The sequence below is a fragment of the Phaethon aethereus genome, assembly GCF_964289735.1.
Source record: "Phaethon aethereus genome assembly, chromosome: 10".
NCBI lineage: Eukaryota > Metazoa > Chordata > Aves > Phaethontiformes > Phaethontidae > Phaethon > Phaethon aethereus.
In genome coordinates, this window is record NC_138586.1 from 94,677 (window position 1) to 120,247 (window position 25,571).

General features: G+C 49.3%; 1 protein-coding gene across 1 annotated transcript in view; it reads right to left on the reverse strand.

Annotated features, from left to right (window-relative positions):
* HDAC8 (histone deacetylase 8) overlaps positions 1-25,317 on the reverse strand; it is a gene marked incomplete at both ends in the record, with an annotated part of 45,335 nt that extends 20,018 nt beyond the window's left edge. Inside the window, 9 exon segments of the mRNA XM_082004154.1 lie at positions 7,161-7,255; positions 8,870-9,042; positions 16,606-16,714; positions 17,140-17,217; positions 18,274-18,386; positions 21,645-21,786; positions 23,070-23,200; positions 24,587-24,639; positions 25,234-25,317. Coding sequence (XP_081860280.1) covers positions 7,161-7,255; positions 8,870-9,042; positions 16,606-16,714; positions 17,140-17,217; positions 18,274-18,386; positions 21,645-21,786; positions 23,070-23,200; positions 24,587-24,639; positions 25,234-25,317 — 978 coding nt within the window.
* Between the last annotated feature and the right edge of the window lie 254 nt (positions 25,318-25,571).

Consider the following 25,571-nt stretch of genomic DNA (forward strand, 5'->3'; position numbering starts at 1 on the left):
AAAAACTGAGCATTTCCTGCAACGGAAATCTTTTTGACAGTGGAAATTTTCCTAAAGGAAGTGGAGGAAGCCCAACTGCTTCCATTATCTCAAACCCCCTTGAGCATAAACAAAAGGGAATGTTCCTGTACTGGGTGCCAGTTTACTTTGAAAGGGGAGTTTTGATATCTAAAAGTAATTATTTTTTTTCATGAGCCAGGCAATTTTTTCATTTTTTTATTTTTTAAAAGGGAAGTCCTGGTAACTGCTACTAGCCCAATATATCCTCTCATAGGTATCTTTTAGGAACCCTCTCACACAGAAAAACCCCACTACATTTTCTCCACACAGTAAGACTTAGACACTGTAATACACAGGCTAGGGGGCAACGGGCAGGGATAACCTATCCATGATTCCCCGACTGTTGAAGAGTATCCAGAAGACAGAAAACTCAGATGATGCAGACAGAGACTGCTGCACACACATGAATTCTATCCATTACAGGGGTACAGACCTTTGCATCATGTGAAACCTTGGTGCTACAGACACTGGACCTGTCATACTCATTCAACGAGCTGGATGAACTTGCTCCAGGTAACTCAAACTGAGGTGGCAGAACACGCTCTCAGGTGTAATGCCGCTGCCTCGTTTTTGGTAGGTAGGACCTTAAGGAAGACCAGTGGGATTAAAGCCCCTACCTTTAGTGTTACCCCATGCAAGGTGCATATTGGATCACATCTCGGCATACAACCAGGCATCCCCACCTCACTCCAAACCAGAGGCTCAGCCAATTCAGCCCTGTCAAGGACCGGATGGAGAGCAAGGAATTACAGAATCCAAAAGGATGGCTCCAAATGTGCCACCTTGGAGCAGCAGCTATCTCCTTTTCTGCATGCACTCAGCAAGTCCCGTAAAGCACACTACGCACAGCCAGTCACTAGCCTTGTGCTGTTCTTTTTGCCCAGGGTCTTGCTTGACTAGGATAGGTCTGGAGAAGTGCTGAACACCTACAGCTGTCCCCAGGACTAGCTTAAACATCTAAGTACTGTAATAATGCTGAATCCTCTAACAAACCAAGCTTTATATGTTACCAGTGGGACAAACACAGAGACAGCAGAATGTTTCTTGGCCATACATCACAAAAGACTGGAGGAGCACCCAGAGAAACTCTGTGTTTGCACTATTCTTTATACTCGTCCCCCTGCATCTACTATTGTCTACTGTGGCAGAGAGGAGACAGACTGACAACTTTCTGAACAATATTGCTCACTTGACATGGTGGAAGTACCATCCTCCAGATTGCACATCCCCATGATATTTAAGACCATCGCAACACGTCAAGTGAGCAAAGACCAGTGCCCAGGCCAAGGGAGAAAGAGAAACATTTGCAGCGGAAATAACCATGACACAACTGTTTCTTGCAGTGCATGGGGAAAAAAAATCTCAGCTGCATGGCTTGGGAAAAAAGATCTTGTGGGCCAGGAAGGGGAAACAGCTTTTGCTACAGAGGGCTCAACTCCACTTCCCAATTCTCTTCAGCTCTGTGGAATAGCTGTCACCTTTTGGGAATCACCGTCTATGGGGCCAGCTCAACACCAACTGAGCAGCCAGCAGACACTGGAACGTGCCCCAGTGCAGAGGGAAGAAACAACACAAGGGTTTCACTCACAGTCAGGGTTTTGTGATAGCAGCCCCCTCCCTGGCCCCTCCAAATGCAAAGTGTCCCATTCCCTGCCCCAAGCCCCTCACATCCCCTCAGAAAGGCCTGGCCTCCTGTTCACTCACTTCTGGGAGCAGCAGCAGCAGTTGGTAGAGTGGGGAGTTGAGTGGAGGTTGTTCAGTGGGTACAAAGTGCTTTTTGTTCCCTCAACAAGGCTGAGCTGCCCCTTCTCCTGCTTCTAACCCTCCTGGGATCCCCAGGAGAAAGGGCAGGGGCAGTTCTGGAACATGACTATGTTCAGTTTGCGGTATCTTAGCAGGGCTACAGCTTGCCTCTTTGATCCCTGGCCATGAAAAGCACATAAAAGATTGAATTCAAGAATGAAGACCCTTACAAACTGGCCTACGGGGACTCTGTCTGCCCCAGGACCTCCTCCCACAGTAGCAGTGCCCTGTATCATCACCACCCGCTGTGCTGGTCACTGGCTGGTAGTCCCTTTCATTTAGGTGCCAACACCTCCCCCCACAACACACCACACTCAAAAAGCACCGTGCAAGCACCACTCTGAAGCCCCAACACCGAATGTGCTGCAGGCTCACTGCTGCCTGGATATAGGCAGTTGGTGTCTCACACAAAACACTTGATTCCTTCAGGCACAGCCAGAGCACATGATCACACAGAGGCAAAGTCTCCCCAGCTGGGTGCAAAACAGTGACACTTAACTCCTCCCCTGTAAATAACCTTCAGGAGGGCAGCAGACAGCAGCCAGAAGGCTGGGACTGAGAACACACATCTCTGCCTGATGAGCTGAGGCCCATCAGACCACCTCACCCACACTGCACGTGAGGATGCTCTGCTCCTTCTGCCTTCCTCATTTTGTAAATCCCACAAAAATCAATCACACCATACACTAAACGATCTCAGCATTGTTTATGAAAGTGTTTCATGCTAGTTTACTGATGCTTCATTCCATTTCCTTGCATCCTATCACTGGTCACCAGAGAGAGATCAACACCTCCCCCTCCACTGCCCTCCTTGAGGAAATTGTAGACTGTGATGAGGGCATTCCTCAGCCTTCTCTTCTCCAAGCTGAACAAACCAAGTGACCCTAGCCGCTTCTTATAAGTCTTATGGATGCCCAAAGTCCATTAAGATGCCCAGGGACATCAGTCTCATGCTCTGGGTTTCTTCCCTCCCTGCTCTCCTTCCTCCATTCCTGCTAAAAGCCTGTTAATGTTACAGTCTCTGGTTTGTGAGTGTTTTTTTGGGGACTAAACAAGACTAATGAGAATTCATAGACATCTCATTTAGCACACCCGAGAAGACAGAGCACGACTGCACACAAGTACCATGGATCAGCAAAACCATTCAAAGCAAACATGTTCCATGGGTGGACTGTTGGGTAGATGAGGAATTGGTTGGATGGTCGCATCCAGAGAATGGTGGTCAATGCCTCAATGTCCAGATGGAGATCAGTGACGAGTGGTGTCCCTCAGGGGTCCGTACTGGGACTTAATATCTTCATCAAGGACAGAGACAGTGGGATTGAGTGCACCCTCAGCAAGTTTGCAGATGACGCCAAGCTGAGTGGTGCGGCTGACGTGCCTGAGGGACAGGATGCCATCCAGAGGGACCTGGACAAGCTCAAGAAGTGGGCCATGCTGAACCCCTCTGGAGGTTCAACAAGGCCAAGTGCAAGGTCCTGCACCTGGGTCGGGGCAACCCCTGGTATCAGTAGAGGCTGGGGGATGAAGGGATCAAGAGCAGCCTGCCGAGGAGGACTTCGAGGTACTGGGGGATGAAAAGCCGGATATGAGCCAGCAACGTGTGCTCGCAGCCCAGAAAGACAACTGTATCCTGGGCTGCATCCAAAGAAGCGGGGCCAGCAGGTCAAGGGAGATGATTCTGCCCCGCTACTCTGCTCTGGTGAGACTCCACTTGGAGAATGCATCCAGCTCTGGAGCCCTCAGCACCGGAAAGACATGGATCTGTTGGAGAGGGTCCAGAGGAGGGCCACAAAAATGATCAGAGGGACTAAACACCTCTCCTATGAGGACAGGCTGAGAGAGTTGGGGTCCTTCAGCCTGGAGAAGAGAAGGCTCTGCAGGGAGATGTTATTGCAGTCTTTCGGTACTTAAAGGGGACTTTTTAGCAGGGCCTGTTGCAATAGGAGAAGGGGTAATGGTTTTAAACTAAAAGAGGGTAGATTTAGACTAGGCAGAAGGAAGAAATTTTTTACAGTGATGGTGGAGAAACACTGGCACAGGTTGCCCTGAGAGGTGGTAGATGCCCCATTCCTGGAAACGTTCAAGGTCAGGTTGGACAGGGCTCTGAGCAACCTGATCTAGTTTGGAGATGTCCCTGCTTATTGCAGGGGGGCTGGACTAGATGACATTAAAAGGTCCCTTTCAACCCAAAGATTCTATGATTCTATGATCTGATTTGATTGTCAGACATTCAGATGCCAGTTCAACACTGCATGCTGCGCTGCGACGTCTTTAGTGTTACACTGTGTGTAGTAGCATGACAGCAAACGTGAGCCGATGTACCTCATGGGTGCTGGGTACAGCTTCCCAGGCTCAGGACGAGCTGCTATCCTATTCCCTCAGTGGGCAAAGGTTGGACACCTCTGTTTCAATGCAAATGGCCTCGCTGCATCCAATATGAAAACACGAGAGGGACCCTTACTCCTGGGCAAGCAAACACTATGCTCAGCATTATTAAATAATCCAGTTTAGGAGGAGGGAGAGGGCAGGAAACTGCATCAGTTATACTAAAGAAAGCAAAGATGATCCTTCAATGTTCTTGTCAAGACAACTGGTTTCCGAAACCTTTGTTGTGATTCAAGCACTAAAACCACAAAACAATGCTGATAGGACGAAGCAAGAAAATATTTAAAACTGATAAAGGAAATCCTTTGAAAAACTGTAAGCATCGGCCTGTGGCTCTGGCTTTCAGGGTACTTGTTGATACAAACTGCTTAATGCATTTCAGAACAAGATTATAAATGTAAATGAAAAATATCATCTGGTGCCATTAGTGAGGCTAGAAATGAAGCTCTTGATCTCCTGACAGAGGACATGAGCTAGCACCCCTCTAGGAGAGGCAAAAACTTCACACCCGACCGGGGACACACACCTTCCTGACTTCCACCACAGTGGCCACTTGTAGGCAAAAATACAAGCATGGCAGCCAGCTCATGCCTTGGTTCAGTGCAAACCCTACATGGCTGCAGGGCATTGCATGCACATCAGTAACACACTACAGCCCAAAAATCTCACCTTCAGCCGCAAGGCAGTCCCAACCACAAGCAGGCTCTGTAGCAAATGATAATGGGCTAAGCCTGTTAACAGGCAACACTCCTCCCAATGCCTTTTAAATAGCAGTTCATCGATGCCTCAAAGCCAGAGAGCATATATCCATTTGTTCTACTACTTAGGAGCAGAGCTGTAAGAAGAGGTATGCCAACCTAAGGGACGTGCCTCAGGATACTTCACCTTGTGCTGTTTAAATACAACTTCGCCGCTTCTACCTGGTAATTGAGGGGCCTCATCCCTGGGGATCTGAACACTGCTGCAGTTTGCTTACCCACTTCTTCCAGGTCCCAAAAGAGATGCAGCTTCCCTGAAGACAGGCTACTGCTATCTCTTACTGACATGAGTATCACCATCTTTTAGCTAGTATCTGATCCAGAATCATTCAATTCATGTACCAAGGCTATTTTTTATTACCAAGGTCACTTCATCACCAAGTCTACTTTATTACCTTTGATGAAGCACGTGGGAACAGGCTTTAAAATAATCAGACAACTTATCATATGCCAGTGGCCCCACACATTCTTTGTGGACCTGATATATATTTCAGCAGAGCACTATTGGTTTCTGACCCATTCCTGATTCAGCTCCAGCAAACTCCATTCACCCAAGAGCTTTCCGGCTATGATGAACCACTGCTCCAGCCACTTCACCTGGCATTCAATAAGCACTGCAGCTATGCTCCTGATCCTCAGCAGCTGCTTTGCTGGCTAACATCACCACCCAAGATGATTCTTACTAAACTCTCTCTGTGGTGCAGAAGTCAAGAAGCTCTTGCTCATGGCAGGCACCTGGTTTTATGAGCCTGTCATAAAAATTCTCCCATAGGTGCCTAAGTGGGACCAACAGCACTTGGTGACTATTCCATCCAAGGCAGCCCACACTTCCCCTCCCTCCGGCTCATTCCTCTTCAAGTGCTGCACCACTGCTCCAAGAGACAGGCTGGGCTGATCTCTGGGAACTTGTTCCTCCAGGGTGAACCCTGAGCAGTTCATCTCATCTCTGTAAACAAGCACCATTTTGCTGCGAGGGGAACCCAAACAGACCAGCCACCAACAGCACCACAGCTTGAAGCCAGCTCAGCTCTGCAGCCCAAGCACCAGCCAGCCCAGGAGGGGATACAAATTCCTTTGAGAAAGAGCAGCCAGAGCACGCAGGGCCCCACTGTACACCTTGTAACATCCTGCAATCATCTCATTCCCACACTGCTCTTATCCTTCAGGGCACTCGGGAATCATTAACACAACAAGTAAACTGTTCAGAACAACAACAAACGGGCAAAACTTAACCACCTTCAGCAGTTCATTCCTGCAGAGGGACCTACCCTCTTCACTTCCCACATATACAAAAGATCTAAAAAAAAAAAATAACCTGTTTAAAACCTGTTTCTGCAGAAACCTGATTAAAGGATCATATTTAAGCACAACACCTCTCAAAAAGCATCTTGCATCTGTAATTGCTAGTTTCTGTAACGATGAATTTCCAGTTTCAATCCACAGAAATGCTTTACTTCCTCATGCACACTGGTCCATGAGATCCTTAGACAAAGGCAAAACCATAATTCTCCTCTGTAGTCACTGTAGGTTTGAACTGCTTTGCACATGCAGGTTTGTTTCTGTAGGGTCAATAACATTGATCTGTGGTCTGAGACCTATTATGAACCTATAGTTATTCCACCCAAATTCAGTCTAGATTGTGTCCCTCCAACCAGCTGTCCAGGGCCCCGCTCAAGACTTCAAAAGCGCCAGCACTGGAACTGAGACAGCTCATATGCGATTGTAAACAGCACCTGGCCCCACAGCCCACCGCAAGACTGCTGGTCAGAAAAGCTTCGAAGTTGCACCTGGTACTTTCTGTAAGTCAATGAAATCAGAGTTAAAATCTAAAGCCTTGAGAAAGGCCTGGCTCTTTCCTGGCAAAAGTACATGCACATCCTAAAGAGCTCTTTGAGCAAACGGGTGACGACTCCTCCCCATCCTCTCTGTAATTATCTGAGACTGGAGTTTATTGGTACCTGAGATCCCTTGCAAAAAGATGCGGACAGCCTCGGGTTTTGAGAACAAGCACCCACTATGCTGCTAGGACAGTGCGTTATTGTTACAGGAGTGCCTCAACAAAACAGTATTGAGTGGCAGGGATGCCGTTTGGATTAGGTAGAGCAACTCAGCTCTCGCGCAAGGAGAAGGGTGGGTTTGTCAAAGCTTTACCTCATGATCGGGGATCTCAGAGGACAGTGTTCTCCCAAGGATGACCCCAGTCAAGTATGTCCAGCAGCGAGCTGTGTTGGCAAGGTTGTAGCCTCCTGTCTCCAGCAAGAATTGTGATTTTGGCGGGGGGAAGAGTGGGGAAAGGGAAGACAGAGGCAGAGATTTTAGCGTAAGGAACAAATTGTGGAGACAACACACAGCTTACATGAGTTCAGCTTATTTCACCCACTCAAGCTGTGTCCAAAAACTGCATTTTGCACCTGCTGCCTACACGAGGACAGGTCCGAATGACACTGCATACAAGGGCCGACCTCCCAAATTGAACTCAGCGTGGCACAGGCCAGGCTCCTCCAGCCACCATCTTAGACCCAGCACAAGCCCCTGGCCCCATGGGCTGGGCCCTCTCCTGGCAACAAGGAGGGGTATTCAAAAATAACAGGGGGAGAAGTGCAAGGGCAGCAGTGGAGAGTCCTGCTTTTTAATGCCAGCCTTCGACCCATAAAGCGTAATACACATGCCCAGACATTTGCTGGTGAGCTCCTCAGCACTGTCATGTTTGAGGACAAATATGAAGGTCATTAGTACAACTTGTGACTGCTTTACAAGTAAGTGAAGGTTCACAGTCAGTATGGTAATGGTCACGTCCGTGGTAATGGTACATGAGCCCAGAAGGAGAAACCTCAGCTGAAAGCAATCCTGCAAGACATTCAGAAGAAGCTTTTTTCCAGCAAAGATGACTAAAAGAGTAAGAGAGAAAACCACTTTGAAAAGAGATGAACACCTTGTTTTGTTTTGTTTTGTTTCAAGTATTGACTCCTCCCGCAATTTCCACTTCAAATGCTTCCACAGGCTGCAGTAGTGGGACGCTTTTGGTATTTTCATGAGTGACAAATAGTTGTCCCTCATTTTTTGACAAAAGTTTTGAGGCTTCCTTTTGCCTGAAAGGTGCCATCCCCAACATACCCACAGCAGCACTGAACACTCATGACCCTTCCGAAAGAAAGTGCATTAGGCATATAAAATTTTAGGCTTAACATGCTATACCTGATCTCTTCCATCGCAAAAAGGACAACAGCTAGAGCTGATATAGCTCCAGGCACAGAGCTGGAGGGCTCTCCCTGGCACATGGTGGCTTTTGTTGTTCTGAAACGCTCTGTTGCATAAAGCCTGTCCTGTGCTCTCCCCAATGGACAAGCAGCTGGTTATACAGCATGGAACAGCTAAGTCAACCTTAGCTTTCACTGGCTACCAGAGCCCTGCTGTACCATGCAGGCAGCCAGTCCTTTTCCCAAGCCCCTGCTTGAATCCAAACAAAATCATTCATTGCCAGATGCCCAAGGCAGGTTTGGGAACACAGCGCTCACTTTTAAAGAGATGTGCTGAAGGGCTGATTTGCAGAGATGGGAATCAGAGGTGCCATTGAGAAGCCAGGGTCATTTCATTGGGGTTAACAGTCTCTGCTCTTCTCCAGAGACGCCAAGCAGCCTTTAACTCAAGATCTTAGGGTCAGGACTGACTTACACCTGTTGGTATCAAGGATTTAAAGGCTGTGTGAAAACAGTACTGTGCCACAGACTACCCCCCCCGTCATGCAGCAGTCACCCAGCTAAAACTCCAGTCAGTGCCGAGCCCAAGGACACACACTCAAGGAAGGGTCAAAGGAGGACAAATCCATTTCCTTGTGAGCAGCAAGACATGCATGTACTCACCTCCTCCCAGGATAAGAGTTGCTAGCTGCCACTGCAGGACATACTTCAGGCACTTGCCCACTCCCTCGGGCGTCATGTTGAAAGAGCACATGGGATCTCCAGCAATGGTGTCTGCCCCCAGCTGCAGCACAACCGCATCTGGGTTGAACGCAGCGTACACCGCCTTCAGCACGCTGTGGAGAGAAGCAGCAGTGGGGGTTACCACAAACACAGCTCAGAATGATGCTGGTGGCATGGCCCTAGTCCCTCAGATCCACCTCAAGATCAAGCCTCTCAAGGTTTCTGCATTCTCTGCTCCCACCCTGCTCATACCAGTTACGCTCCCTCTACTCCCAGTTAGCTTCTGTCTCCACCACTCTTCGGCAGTAAGTATAGCTCTCAAAGTGCTCATCACAAGGCTGATGAAGGCAAAAGCATCACTGAGAACACAGGAAAGGGGGATCTAGTCCTGATCAACTTAGTGGTAGCATCAAATCACACGTTTACACTGGCCACCCAGAGCAGAAGGGCTGCCAGCCAAATCCAGGGGCTCTTCTCCCCTACAAAAGTCACAGTGAAGAGCAGGGTCTGGCAAAACAACAATCCTAAACTCTCAGACACCTCTCACCAGGACAAGACAGGACAAACAGGAAGGGTCTGTCTAGGGTCTCATTCTCCTCTCTCCCATATGGTTCTTGATGCAGAAATACATTTCCCCTGGCTCTAGCAGATGCTGGGGTGCAGCAGGACCAATGTCCTGGAAATAGTTTATTAGGAGTATTCTCTCTTGCAGAAGGCAATTGGGCATGTCAGACATTTGGCTTTGCTCCAGGAGATTTTTAGTATTACAAACACCACAAAGGGAATAATCCTGTTCCCAGCACTGTGCTCCAAAGCCCAAAACACAAGGCAAATAATGAAGAAAAACATGTTCCTTTCACAACAATGTTTTTATTTTGCCAAAGTAGAAACAGATGTGATCCCTGGAATAAATGCTTTTGCCTTGGTTAAGAGAACTTAAGCATCACCAGTTCTTATTGGATATGCAATTAGAAACCACTGTGGTGCCAAACGAGAGAGCTGCTTCCCTGTGACAAAGAGCTTGCGTTTACCAGCACTCACCCCAAGAAACTTAGCCAGTCACCGCACCCAGCCGAGGAACCCCACTGAGCTCGGTGCAGTCTGCCAAGGCAGATGCCTGCAGGGCTGAGGCCATCAGCTCTACAAGCACCACAAATTCACTACTGAATACAGGCACTGCTGGGAGAAAACTCAACTGGTGATGAGAAAAACTCACGGAAAAAACTCAGCCCCTTGAGACCAAATATGTGAGCCTGCAGGAAAACAGGATTTCCATTCAGTATGCGTATTCACCACAGGTATGGCAGCACAGCCTGAACATGCTGAGAGCCTGGCCCCAGCACCCCAAGTACCATGGCAGGGCCAGGCAGCCAACAGTTACTCACATCACTCATGTTTTGACAGCTACCAGGCCATGTTGTCCACACAGTCCCACCAGCCTAAGCAAACTGAGGCAGATGGTGAAAAGCACAGCGCCAAGGAAAGAGCAGTCAAATCGGAATAAGCTTCCTTCTTGAAGTGGACACAGAAGTCAGCCTCTCTTCTGCAGATTCACGGGCAGGATGGATGAGAGGGGCTTCCACCTCTGCCTAAGGCCCACATTGTACTACCCCTCCCTGGACTAAGTAGGACTGAACCATCTTTCTTCAAACGCTGTAGGGCTTCTTGACACTGTCCGCTGCCAGTAAGGGCTGTCGCTGCCTACACTCAGACCTCTGCAAGCACTTCTAGCTCCTGTGAGCTGTCTCTGTGTCCCTCCTCCCTCATCTCCCTCGGACACACTTCTCCACTTTTCCTAGACAGGCAGCCGACACTGGCCAGTTTAAACAGCTCACTTTTTCCCTAGGAAGCTTTACATTCCTCATGGATCCACCAGAAATAGGCAGACGCATGAGAAGTAAGACGGACAGAGGATGGTTTGCCTCTTGCTAGCAAAGACTGGGAGTCCCCTGCCCCCTCATCGATCCCACTGTGCAAGGACAGCCACTTCCACTAAAACGCAATCACTATCACGAGTCCTTCTCGTATCTCCCCAGTGAAACTCACTTCAGGCCAAAGCTTCCTACTATTTCTCAGTGAGGTCTCCCAGTGAGGATGGAGAAGAGTCTTTTAGTCCATCCCTGCCGGTTTTTGCTGGCTGCATGAGGAGTTCTAAACAAAAGTTCACTCTGTCCCAGAGCTTTTCATTTTCAAAGCACATTGCAGACATTACCTCAATGATAAACATCTCCTTGACACGACAGCATTTGTCTGTAGCTGCTGGGATCTCTGTTAATACATAAGGGTAGCTTAGCCCCCTTCTTGCCCCACTCTGTGCTCAGGAGCAGAGTAATTCTGGTCTTTCAGGAAATCTGCTCTGCAGTCTCAGACCTATCCAGATGTTGACAGACCCTTGCACCGATGCAGGCTACAAGCTTGAGCTGACAATAAAGCTGAACTGTCTACATAGCAGCAGGTAGTCCCTTCCACCCATCCTTTTGCTTATAATGGAACTGCTCTGATCCCACAATGTGCACTTTCGGAGTGCTGAACTAGTAGAAAGTTGCTTAGCAGGCTTAGTTTTCTGCTAGGTTAACTCCCATAACTGGTTCACAGCAAGGCAAAGAGAGGAAAGGAGTGGGCAGCCAAGGATAAAGCAGTGGGAACGGGATTCTTCTCCCCCTCTGGCAGCATCTCTCTGGGAGACCAGCTCAGTCATGCTGTCAGAGCTCCAAGCCTCTCTGGGAACTGCCAATACACCTCCCTGCAACAGCAGACTAATTCCAGCTAGAAAACCGACTTTGGATCGAGATGCATCATGAGCATAGCAAAGATCTCTCAATGCCTCACAGCTGCGGGTGCAGGAACCTCTGACCTGTGACAGCTGACTCCAGTGGGATGGTACCCTCATCACTGCGGCCAGGGCACAGCATGGCCAGCGAGGACCATGTGGTCGGGACTGTGCGCTCATTTGGCACGTGCAAAGGGGATGTTCTGCCCCCTTTCTGTTCCTAACAAACAAGTTCAGGGAAGTCTCTTGGTCAACGTAGGGCCATGAAGACAAGGTGACCCCAGCAGTTCCCTTCTGGCCCTGGCACAGCAGTGCGCCAAGCCAGGGCTGCACTGCCTGTCCTTGCAGCAGAGATGAACAGATGTTGCCAGTTTTCAGACTTCTCCAAGCTCACTCTTTCAGCAGCAACCAATTCACTGCCCCCTCTGCCAGCCTCTGAAGGAAGAGGCTGACAGAGAAGCTGCCTTTTGTAACCCCCAGAGAGGTCATAACAACAGCTAAAAAAGCCAGCGCCTGACAGGGAGGACAGAAGAGAACAGACTTCTGCAACTGCTCAAGCAAACCCAGAGCGGCAGACAAAATTTCACAGCTCCAGTGAGATTGCCACTGGAAAAGGACCAGTGCCACATGATGTTTCCTCCCATTGGTGCCAGGAGACAGCCAGCAGCACAGGAAAGAGCTCCCCTAACTGGAGGACTTTCCTTTACCTGGATATACAGGCAAGATTGTGACTTACACCTCCAACCTCCAAAAAGCTGCATGCAAAACCCACCAAGCAATCAAGCCACATCTGCTGTCACCTTAGCAGCAACACATGGGCCTGCCTGCTCTTCCTTCCCTCCACACTGCAGGCGGACCAAGACGCAGAGCTGCCCAGGGCCCTGCTGCTCGCAGAGCCAGCAAACACTTCCCACGCCAGCTCGCCTCCTGGCTCCCGTGGGTCTGCCACCCTGCTGCTCTGTACACGTCCCGGCAAGACCTATGATATGCCAAGGCGACAGCTGCACCAGCAACATCACGAGCCCTGTCTGTAAGCTAAAGAAAGCAGCCAGACTAATTTTGTCAGCTGGAAAGTAGGTTTGAGCTGGGGGTTGTGCCCAAATGCAGCGCGCATGTAATGCCTGCCAGCACAGGCACTCAGAAACCTCCATGGGGCCTTTTCCCCAGGTTAAAACTTGGGACGCTTCAAAAGCAAGCAGGGGTCTGGAATTTCAGACCAAGTTTCCAAATTTCATCCCAAACCATGAAAAACTCAGAACATTAAATTTCTGCAAAGTTTGTGGGACTGTGGACGTATTTTAAAGTTTTAAAGAGTCTGGAAGAACATCTAGGATTTGTGCTCTGCTGCATGATGAAAAACAACCCATGAAGTCCAGATGGTGGGCTGGGTCTCCCACATTCACTGCCTGCTGAATTCAACTCTTAGAGCGATAGGAAGACCAAACCCTTCCAAGCAGATACCAAATCTAGCTGTCAATCACATCCCTAATCTCCAGAGCCTCCAAACAACACAGTCACTATGGGGTCTGTACTGTTCAGTGCCTATGCCCAAGCACCAGATTCAGAACCGGACTCGTATTACTGCAGCATTTCATGGCCACATGGTGCTTTTCATTGCCACACACACTCAACACCTGAGGGAGCACGCACCCTCTCCCCAGAAGTCTCCATTTATACCTGCACAACATGAAAAAGACCCACTAGATGCTGACAGTCATGCAGGCATTGCTTTTTATCATTCACTCCATTTTTTTACCTCATTTTCCCCCACCGCTGTCTTCTTTAGACTGGTACTCCACTAGGAAGAGGCCGCTCACCTCTCTGCTGGCCTCCTCCCTAACACTGAAACAGGGGGGAAGGATGCGGCAGTAGACACCCTTGACCCAACGTAGCTAGGAACAGACACAGCTGGATGCACTGTGAAAGCAATACTGCAGCCTCCCAAGAAACAGCAGTCTCTGCTTTTAGTCTTATTGTTGCAAGTGGGAAACTTTTGCTTCAAAAAAAAAAAGAAGAGTCTGGTCTGGGTTTTCCCACATGGGCCTTGTCCAAGCGCTTCACAAGAGGCACCAAAAGGAAGACAGCCAACCATCAGGAGGCTGAAATCGGATCTACAGAGAGCTATGCTGCCACCTGGGACGCTGTAGGTGCCCACATATTGACAGCGGCTGAAAGCCCTCGCTTGGAAGGATTAAAAGAAAAAGCATTATTTTTTATTGCGCCAAAAGCCTGCAGACTAGGAAAAAGTAGATCAGAGAAGGAGGAACTGGCCTTTCTCCTCCTATATCATGCCCCAAGAACAACCAACCTCAGTCTGTGCCACTGCGGGCAGCACAAGACCCCAGCCCGTGGTCCCACCACCAGGCAGTGCCACACAAGGTACATCACCAATGGCAGCTGAGCCCAAAGGAGCCAAGAGAGCTGGCTGCTGGGATGCAATACATCCAACACAGTCATCCTGTTTTCCTTTACTAAGACACTGTAAATAAAGAAATAGTAACTTCTTTCTAAATAGCAGACAAGCCTTTGGTGCCTCAAAGGTTCCACATGCTTTCTTTGCAAGTGACCCATGTTACTAACCAATTTCTCCATCAACATAATGGAGACATCAACTTCCACCTGAGCAGATCTGTGTCATACAGTCCTGCCTGCACCAGCTAAAGCAGAATTTTGCTAGATCCATGCCTACACACAGGTAACACAGCTCCCCTGCATCACATATATTGACAGGCCAAACAGCATTCAGATTTTGGGGTGGGTTTGTTTGTTAATTTTTTGGGGTTTTTTAACATTCTGGACAGTATTAAGAGGACAAACAGTTGATCAATTATATCTTTCAGCTATAATTAATTGCAAGTTTATCAAGCAAACTACTACAGCCATTTAAAATAACTCAGATTTCTCTTTGTCTTTGGAGCAAAGATAATGCTTTTGAATGTCTCTAGATTACTTCACAGTTTACTTTTCTGCACTTGCAATGTTTCTCACATATTGCATTTTTTTTAGTCTTCACAAGGTTAATATTTAAACTCCAGGTAAAGTTACCGACATCTTTTCAGAAACAATTTCATTCGCTAATTTGGGCAGTTTGGAAGGTGATCAAGCAAATCAGCTATTATGGATGCTTACAGTTAGCCAGACCCATCCTAGCTTTCTCTTTTGATAGAGAGACTACATGAGCAGGTAGGGTCCCAGAGGGCTCTTAGTGGGAACATGCCTTGGGCACATCTCTGGATGAGCAGAGCATACCACAGAAACTCAGCATCCAGCTCTGGTGCTGTCATTGTCATGGCAGCTCTGAAAATTTTCATCCTTGTCTGCCTTTGTCTTCAAAATTTTAAAGACACCAGACTTTCCAGAAAATAAATAAATACATAAAGTCACACTTTGGCCCCCTTTCCATGCAGCAGCTATTAGTAACAATGTACTTTAATTAGAGCCCATATCATTCAACTTCCAGAAACAATAGGCAATTACCCATGTGCCACACCACCTCAAAAGCAGGACAGGATTGTATCTACTAAAACAAAAGCAATCAAACACAAGCACTGTAACTTACAGGGAGGCAAGTTCAAAGTGCATATGCTCCGAGATGCCAAGAGCAAACTTCCTCCCTGTTTATTTATATCACTGTGCTGCAGCAGATGAGCGTTCACCAAGACTGGGGAGGCAATTGTTGCCGGCATCACGGGAGGCCAGACTATTTTGCACAGCGTCTCCCTGGCTTTTTTCTGCAGGAATGCCTGACCTGGCAGTGCCTCGGCAAGGAGCAGAGGGCTGCCAAGGAGCAGGTCTCCTCTCACCAGCAGGGGACACAGAAGAAGAATACCAGGAAATGTTCTGCACAGGGTGTAGTTTGCCTGCAGAAACCTGTGTCAGAAGGAGTCACACACTCCAATCCCACCACGGGCTTGGGAGGCAATCATCCTCAGACATCAGCTGGATGAGACACCCACAGTCATGCACATGACTGTCTCCCAGCCAGGACAGAACTCTTTCATCTTTGCCCATGAGATCCCAAAATTTCTTCATAGGTACTTTGATTATATGCAGTTTGGAACCTATGGTAGGTTTTGAAGTCCTTCAACTGGGAATGCATGCAACAAGCTACTCCTGACTGGGCTTCTAACCCCTACTCAGCCCCTAAAGCTGCCCTGTCTTTTGGAAACACATCCCCTGGCAGGAAGAGGATTGCTCTACCACCAGCAGTGACAAGCAACAACAAGTTAGCAGGAGGCATAGCCACAGGATGACTGCCCTAACGGGCTACAAGTCCAGAGACATTTCAGCTCTCAAGTGTTGGAGATGAGATGTGGATGTCCTACTGTGTCCTGCAGCCCTGTGCTGAGGTGCCTCTCCCCTTGAAAAGAACAAGCCCTGCAGCCCAGTTTTGACACAGGCAAAGGCTTGTGAGATCCATCACCAACTGAGTGATCAAGGGTCCTGCCAGGAGGCAGCTCAATCACTGGCAGACGTTCAGCCTTTCGTTCTTCCAGCATAGACAAAACATGCTTGGGAAAACGCTTTTAGCTCAACCCCAAGCATATCTCCTACAGATGGTCAGGCTCCAGAGCATTTATCTGATGAAAAAGCATCTAGCCCTAAGTCCACAGCTAAAAAGTACTTGTCCCTTCTTAGTTTCTCCTTAAACACACAAGGCTGACCCATGGCAAAGAGACCCTCCATCCATTCACAAATGCCTCTGTGTATTCAGTTGGCCTAAGGATTTGGACAAGACCTCTGGGACCGCTTAAGATTGTGTTCATTGTAATCAAAAACTGTAACAGGGGAAGGGGCAAGCCTTAGGGAAGGACTGTAATTTAAAAGAGTAAATAAACAAAATCTGTGGAGTGTCTGCTCTCTAAAATCCCATTCAAGTAAACTGTATCACAGCAAGAGGGTTTACGTTTCACAGATCTGGTAATATTTCTCATCCTGAATGCCATCTTGAATAGGTACATTCACGCTGTAATAGCGACCTTTCCCCAAGCCAACATCTGTCACATCACCGGTGCCTGAAAAACAGAAACACCCCATGGTTAATCACGAGGGAAAGGGGATCAGCAGCAAGAGAAATATGTGGAATGTCTCAGAAAAGAGCAGAGAGTCGGGGCCTTTGGCATGCTTATGGAGAAGTCCACTTGCCACCACCAATAAAGGAGGGCTTGGATAGACCTGGTTCTCACCCTCTGCCCAGTTCTGCCATGCAGCTTTCAAGGGCTGCAGGTAGCCGGCCAGCAGTGGTTCTGTCCAGAGCTTAGCCACAACCAGAGAAAGGGAAATGCCAAACTTGTAGTTCCCCCACTCTTTCCTTCTCCTGGGTCAACAAGGAAGGCAATGAGACATCTCTGCTGGACAGAAGGGATGGGATTTGCCTTTGCTGGGGCCTCGTGAGTGATGCATGAACCGAATTAGCAAAAACCTCACAAGTTCAACTTGCCTGGGAAAAATCCTGGTGAAAACTTGTGCAGAGAAACAGTCATGACTTTCGAGGTGAAACTAAAGGCATCTTCAACTCCTACCAGAGAAGGGAAGAGGAAAAAAGCTTTCATTCATCATTCACATAAATGACAGAGTGTAAACACACAAACGAGCCACTCGATAAACAACGAGGCAGCAAGCAGAGAAGGAACAGAATGAACAAAGCAGAAAACCAGATTTAGCTCAAGAAATCCATCCTTAATCAAGAGAGACCCAAATTCAACTGCAGCAAAGGTCACAACTGGAATTAATTTGGTGGGTCTCATGATAATCAGTACTGAACAGATCTCAATACCTCAGGTACATGCCCATGTTAGCAGTGCTTGCCTGCGCTGCTTGGCTGCAAGGCTGGGAGAGGGAGCTGAGCAGGGGTGCCTTGGCAAGAGCTTGGCTCTGATTAGAACCAGAGCCACTGGTCTCTCTCAGTTTTTCTCAGCGCTGCTGTGGCTCAACACACCTTTTCTTTTCCTTAAAGACATATTAAAATAGTGGGGGTGGGGAGGGAAAAGAAGTAACAGGAAACTTAACAGAAACCAAATGTGCAGGGAAAACGGAGCAAAATGAAACACACCATAAAATTAAGAAGTGCAGGAAATGTTAAATGGTGTTGAAATAATGTCCCTGAAGGAGACAGCAGTTTCAGCAAGGCCAGCTCTGGCTTTAGTTTTACAGCATCAAGCCTTCTTTTAAAAGCACCGTTTACTACTGACTGCTTCCCTCTTTCACTGGTGGCATTAAACAATTAAACACTGTCAGCAGCTGTTCTGCTGGGATGGGAGACAAGGGACTGGGGGAAGTCCTTGGTGGAGAGCCACCAGCAGAGGGAATTACTGGAATGGGAACATGCTGTTTGTTGCATTAGGGAGAAGACTGCTGCCCAGACCCTCAAGAGAGGTCTCATGAGCAGCACAGGCCCAATTCATGAAGGAGGACAAGGCAGAAATGGATTGAGGGAACTTGACTGCACTGAAAGGATGCAAAGCCATGGCTGTTGCAGCAGGTAAAGCCCTACTGCCCCGACAGGCCTTGACCTCTCCCATTCCTCCCCCTGAGCCTGTGCAGCTGTGTTGTTTGCAGCTGTGCTGGGCCTTACCATCCCCATGATGCAAATCCAAATCGATATAAAGGACACGGTCAAATTTCTGGCGCAGTCGCAAGATCCCCAATACAGCATCATTCAGGTAACAGAAGCCAGAAGCTTCATCTCTGTGAAAACAATGTCCATGAGGTTGAACATCGCCAATGCAATTGCCACTGATCTTGGTGTTGTCACTTTTATTTTGCAAGTCTCTACCTTGCAGGGGGCACAGAGGAGGATGAAGAGCCTGGTCAAGGCCCAGCAGCGACCAAGGGATGGGTCAGGAGCAGCTCAAAGCATGGCTGGGAAGCACAAAGAACATGATTGCTTGTGCCAACTGCTTCTCAACCCTGGGCTTGCTGGCAACTGGTAAAGCACCAGTTGGCTCTGCTGCAGAGAGGCCCTGACCCATGGAGGGCTTGGCAGGGTACCTCTGACCATTTCACTGTTGCACAAATAAAACATTAGCTTTCTTCACCTGAGATATTTTAAAGAAGTTCAGAGCCACTCAACTCAAACCCACTCGCCACTGTACCTCCTCTCCCTCTGCGGCAAGAGGACGGGCCCCTGGCCATTTTCCTGCAAGTGCTGGACAGGCACAGGCAGGCAGCCACTCCATCGCTGCTGGCCAGGTCACAGCTGCCGCCAAGGTCCTGGCAACGAAAGGCACATCCAAAGCAGTTGCAACACTCTGCTGCTCCATTCCCAAGTCTCAGGGTATGAAGGTTAAGCCTGTCCCCAAAGCAACACTCTCCCTTCCTTCCCAGGAAAATGCAAACAGGATGTTCCTCATGCAGTCCCTCACAATACAGCTCTTGGGCTCAGCCAGAAGAGAGCCCCAGCAGCTAAACAGAGGACAAATGTTGCATGGAAAGATTTATCCCTGACATACATCAGGGGGCAGCTTCCATATTGCTGGCATCAAAGGAACAAGAAAGTTTCTTAATCTGTACTCCAGACTTGCTTCAAAGTCAACTTCCCACCACCACTTGGTACTAAGCCATATGCACGCTTAGGTCAGCCCTGGACAGCTGATTTAAACCAAAGCTTTATACTTTGCAACAGGAGTGTCCAAACCCCTCTTCCCCAGGCTCAAATGGCTCCAGGATCTAAAATGTGCGTCTTGGAAATGCTTCTTGAATTTCAGCCGCAGCACTTGGCTCATTTCCCCCGACACTCCCCTGCTCAGTAAACAGCTGGAAACAGTGAGGAGCAAGCACAAGGTGGCAGAATTGCACTTGCTCTCATTCCCTGCAAATGTCATGGAGCACAGATGCTTCCCAGTGACTCTGTTCATTTATAGTGATGCTGAGAACTGGGATGTTAGCAGGTATCCTGGGAATCTTCCTTAACTGTGATTACACACTGTACTCCTCCCCTCCTTCCCAGCCTGCAAGGAAGCAAAGTGAGCTATGTCATGTCTCGGGCACTTTCTCCATGTTGAAACACATAATCTCTTTCAAACTCAAGGCCAAGCAAAGCAGGACGCTAGCTTGGACAGAGGCTGACCATTGTCAGAGCCACAGCTCAGGGCCAGCACTTGGGATTCCCCATCCCACTCCCCAGATCCACACAGCAGAGCTCAGTCTGTCACTGCTGGAAGGGAGGGCAGGGATGGGTCGACAAAAGGCACCAGCTCAGCATCTCACCCTCTGCCCCAAAGGCATACCAGTGAACTGGGAGCTTCAAAAGCCCCAGGTGACAGTGGTTACCATTCCTACCTTTACGACCTTGGAAAGTAACTAAGCCACCAGACAGCAGGTCTTTTTTTGACAAAAGGACATGTATTTTGCTAGGACACAGGTCCTAGCACCAGGCACCTGCAGTTGGGTGTCAGTCTGGCTGCACCTTCACACCAGACTGGCCCCTACCCTGAAACATCCCATGTCACCTCACTGGGCTGACTGGGAAGGCTCCTGTAGGATCAGTAAGTATTAAATGCCTTTTTTAAACAGACTGTTTGCTTCCCAGAACTGTGCTAACAGCACAGCTCAGTATTTCTGCTGTTACAGGCATTTTATAAACCATGCAATCAAGATAAAGGACAACAGAAGATTTTTAAAAAGCCATTCCTCCTGTGAAAAGCCAGAGGGCTAAGCTCAGCCAAGTTAAACTCCCTCCTTTCTCAGCAAGCTGTAGCTGAACCCATATTCAGCAAAGTGCTGACCAGGAAAAGGGTCCTGATGAGACATTGCTATCGCTGGACATTGCACATCACAGTTACACCTTCAGAGTTTCTCTGTCAGGTCAGAAAAGTCACTCAGAGCAAGAAGGGAGACCTGTGCACTGATGTACGAGTTGTTAGGGTTAGACACGTGGTTCATGCTAATTTCTAGGACTCGCCAGGCAAACAGAACAGCACTGCAAAAGCCAGTTAGCTGGGGACAAGGAAGGGTGCATCTTGTCTGCATTTGCAGAGAGGCCTCATGTTTTGGGAGATGTGGGACAGAAATTTAAAATAAAACATACATCCATGGAAAACAGGGAAGCCATGGAAACAAATGATTTTACCACTACAGAATCACAGGATTCAGAGACGAAATTTTTACTTCCTCTCCTGTTGTTCTGGAAGATCGTTAATGACATTACAGCTCAGAGCAAACAGCCACCCACAGAGCATGGGGAAAACCAAGGGTCAGTCCTGCACTGTTTCAAACCTCTTATGAAGAAACCAAAAAAAGCCACACAAAACAATTCGGCCATGTTGCTACATTCCCATTCTCTTCCAAGTTAGGAGCAACACCAATTGCTTGCCTCTCCACAGTCCTTCTCTAGGGACTTCAAATATAAAATTCAAATTTATTTATTTTTTTAGCAAAATCAATTCTCACTTGAACTCCCAGAGATAACCAAGTAGAACAAGAGGAAATGGCCTCAAGTTGCGCCAGAGAAGATTTAGATTGGATATTAGGAAAAATTTCTTTACTGAAAGAGTGGTCAAGCATTGGAACAAGCTGCGCGTGGAAGTGGTGGAGTCACCATCACTGGAGGTGCTCAAAAAATGTGTAGACGTAGCACTTTGGGACATGGTTTAGTGGGCATGGTGGTGTTGGGCTGACGGTTGGACTTGATGATCTTAGAGGTCTTTTCCAACCTTAAAGATTCTATGATTCCATCAACGGATGGCAGGACACCTCTGAACATACCTGCCCCAAACCCACACCCTAGTCCACAACAGCACCAGGACTGGACAGTAACCAGCCTACTCTCAGGCCTCTGCCCTACACTCTGCTTCTTTCCTATCTACCTCCCACCTTCCCTCATCCCTCTCACACCTTGCTTTCTCCAGATCACCACACCCTGAGGGTTCACAGGGAAGCTGGGAGCTAGGAGGCAGGGTTCAGACACTAGGTGAGAAAACACAAGGGAAGAGATTGTTTTCTTACTTCTTTGCATGATGCCACCCTCCAGGCCAGTTAATCGCTACCTTGCACTTGCCATCCAGCAGGCACTGGGCTGCGGTGATGGTGGCTCCTCCCACAGCTGCCGCATACTCAAAGATCCCTTCGGTAGCTGGACAGTCGTAACCTGTGGGTAAGAGTCTGTGTGTCAAGACACAATAGGCCTTCTCCTCTGGGGGAAGCACATTCTCTTTATTTTGAGCTATCTCTCTTTAACCGCTGCTCTAACTTTCTGTTCCAGGCGCAATGAAAAAGACACGGCACAAAACCTTCACAACAGGTATCATATTGGGACTCACACAGAAGGTTTAGGGGGTGTAAGTAGGAAAAAAAATTGTATTGAGTTTCCATGGCAAGGTTTTCATAGAGGGGAGGGCTGCAGGGGTGGCTTCTGTGAGAAGACACCAGGAGCTGCACTCATGTTGGACAGAGACAGCTCCAAGACAGCTCCACTGCTGGCCAAGGCTGAGCCCATCAGCAATGCTGGGTGGCACCTCTGGGATAACATATTGAAGAAAGGGTAAAAAACCACTGTGCAGCAGCTAGGACAGAGAAGTGAGAATATGGGAGAGAAACAGCCCTGCAGACACCAAGGTCAGTGAAGGAGAGGGAGGAGGTGCTCCAGATGCCGGAGCAGAGATTCCCCTGCAGCCCGTGGTGGAGACCATGGTGAGGCTGGCTAGAATATGATCTTCACTTATTCCTACAGCAGCCTCCTTGGAGCCATTCCCCAGCAAGGCATGACCCCAGGGCTGCTCCTCTGCCTGCAGACAGATCAGCTTCAGAAATGTAAAGGGTGGATCTAGGGGAGACTCATGAGATCAGCACAGAATCTGCACCACTGCCTCAGTGCTAGGTCACTCCTCCTGTTCCTGAGACTAAGACAGTAGCCACAGCCACCTCACCTGCTTTAACTACTGCATTGCTCCGGCTGTCTTAAGTCCAGGCAGGCAAGAGCTCTCTGCTCAAGACATAAGCAAAGTCACCAGGCAAACAGTAGCCGCTCTGGTCCTTGGCTGTAGCTTCAGGCCGTTGTCCACATGCACCCTCCACCACAGCAGGCTTGCGGCAGCCATTCTCAGCTGTGTTCCAACGGCAGCATGTCAGGGCCTTCTGTCCTACCTGAGATCCTCAAAGCAGCAGCAAAAGACACTGAGTCCCGGTATGCAAGGGACAGGCTGAGCTGCATGGAGCAGAAGCGTGAGGATGACAGTACCCTCTGCTGGCAACAGTGAAAATGCCAGCTTGACAGGGGACCGCTGGCTGATGGGGTTCAGCAACACCCTATCAAAGAGTTTCCCTCTGCAAACAGCTCAGCAGCCCACCTGAACTCTCCCTTCTGTTCAACCTCAGCGCCAACAAAAAGCATCCTGGACCTGATATTCTCTCGCTGAAGATACACATACTTACCCAGTCCATACTCCACGGACTCCGGATGGTCATCATCCCCCTCCTCACTGACCTTCTGCAGGTGCTGCAGATAGGCATCCGTGTGGAAGCTCGCCATCTCCTCCATGGAGGCAACTTTCGGCTTGACTATCCTAGGGAGAGAAGAGGAAGGCAGCACATCAGGACAAGAGGCTCCAGGGTCTGGCTGAAATGCCCAGCTTTAACCTCCTCAGGCTAGGACCCTTCTTTTGGCAGTTACTATTGAAAAAGCAAACAAAACTCCCTCATCCTCTCACACCAGACAGTCTCTTTGTGTGAGAAAGCTGCTTAGCTGAGCTGGGTAGGCCTTTTGCCCAGTTTGGCACTGTCTGCTTCCAGCAAGGAATATCTGCAGGTGCTGCCTGCATTAACCTTTCCACTTTGCTTCAAGGTGGTTTTTTTTCCCCTTTTCTGCATATTCTGACAGCTTGAGCAATCTCCAGAGGAAATGAGAGTGAAAACATCCAGGCCCAGCCCTGTGCTGTGACAGGACACCAGCCCGCTGGGTCACAAGCTGAGCAGCATCTCTTACATGCTCTTAACTCTGTCTGCATTCAAAGGAGAGACCACCTCTGTCCTCAGCAACTCTCATATTACCTTTCCCAGCCTGGTCACTTTCCAATCTGCCTAAATAAATCTGGTAACATGCTGAAGCCTGCCCTAAACCTCAGGCTATGGGGGTGTACGCCAGCAACACAGTACAGCTCCATTGCTACTGAAAGAATGCAAGAAGCTCCCAGCTCCAGGCTAGACCAGGTACCAGGCAATTCTCACCCCATGCCAGAGCAAACAGCCCTTTAGGTTCGCCTATGTAATGGCACCTACAGCCATCTCCCAAGCACACTCTACCAAAATGACCAGAAAGAAAAAAATCCTTTCAAAGAAAAAGTCCAAGTAGGACTTCATGGCCTTGCTGAACTGGACCATGGGATTTTTTTAAAGATTTTATGAGATACTTCATAAGAGAGGCTGAGCTAAGCCTTTTCCTTCCCTTCATATCCCCAATGTCAAGAGCTTAATGGGGCAGGAGGTTTCTCTCTTCTGCATCAGACCTCATCTTGTCTTCTCTCCTGAACAGCACCAAACCTCAGAGAAAGCCTCCCAAATCAATCACACACAGCAAAACAACATGCCCCCTCTCAGCATCAGCACTAGCCAGTGGATTCAGAGTAGTGTCAAAAAGGATGGTTTCTATGCCATCACTTCTACTCGGAGCCACAAGAGCTGCAGGTGACAGTGTATTCTACAGGGAAAGCACAAGGCAATTTGTACTCCATCGGACCAGGAAGGGTAACCATGAATTACACCTGCCATAATTACCATAATCTTGTCCGTTTAGCAAAACAAGCAAACTTTCCTTAGATCCTAGAAATACACGCTGCGTGGGCTCCTATAATCATGCTACCAGCAGGGACAGTATAAGACCTGCAGTTACTCAGTATCTTCCAAACCTCAGCAGAAAAGAAAACATTCTCTTCAGAGAAAATGGGAGCACTTACTTCATCTCGTCAAGTAAGGAATATGCTTCAATCAATGAATGTACCATACTGGCCTAAAAAGAGAAGACAACCATGAAAGCAGCTCTAGCGTAGGTGACAGAAGCACAGCAACTGGGGGCTAAATGATCTGCAGCAAAGGTGTAACTGTGACTTCTCCCAGTAGCACAGCTAAACTGGCACCAGGGTCCCTGGACAGGGTCTCCCCCACGGAGGGTGTGCAGCACAGCAGGGTGTGTGTGGGGACACTTCCCCGGTGTGTCAGGAAAAGGCACAGCAGCGCTCTGCTTCTCGGGGCGCAGGGGGGTGCCTGGGAAGTGTCACTTCCGCCTCCCAGCGACCCGCTCCCGCGCTGCCAGCGGCGGCGTAAGGGGAAAAACAGGCTCTCCCTCTGACCCCACACTCCTCCTGCCCAGGGCCGGGGGTGCCCCCCCCCCCCCCGCTGCCCCTTCCCCCAAACTCCCGCTATCCCAGGTGTCGGCAGTTTCCCCAAAGCCTACGAACTTCTCGGCAGCCTCCCTGGGGTCCCCTCCAACCCCAGGCCTCACCAGTGCGCTCCCTACGGCCCCACGTCGCGGTCCCACAGGGACCATTAACATCCTCCCTCCCTCCCCCCGCAGGTCCCGCCAGCCCCCCGGCGCGACGCTGACCCGCTTGGGCACTTTGCAGAGGGAGTCGCAGAGGGCCACGTACTCCGGACTGTACACGTAGACAGGCGGCGGCGCCGCCGCCATCAGGACCGCCACGCCGGGACACCCAGCACTGCCGCCCACCCGAGGCACGCCGGGACGGGCGCTGCTCCCCGGGACTGCTAGTTCCGGCCCCGGGGCACACCGGGAGGAGATGCTTCGCCCCAAGGCATGCTGGGAGCTGTAGTCCCAACTCTCACCTGCAATGGCAGGCAGCACTGGCTGCCTGCGGGCCCGCTCCAGCCCCCCCCCCCCCCCCCCCCGCAGTGCCGGCCACCCTCCCCTCCTGCCCAACCCGG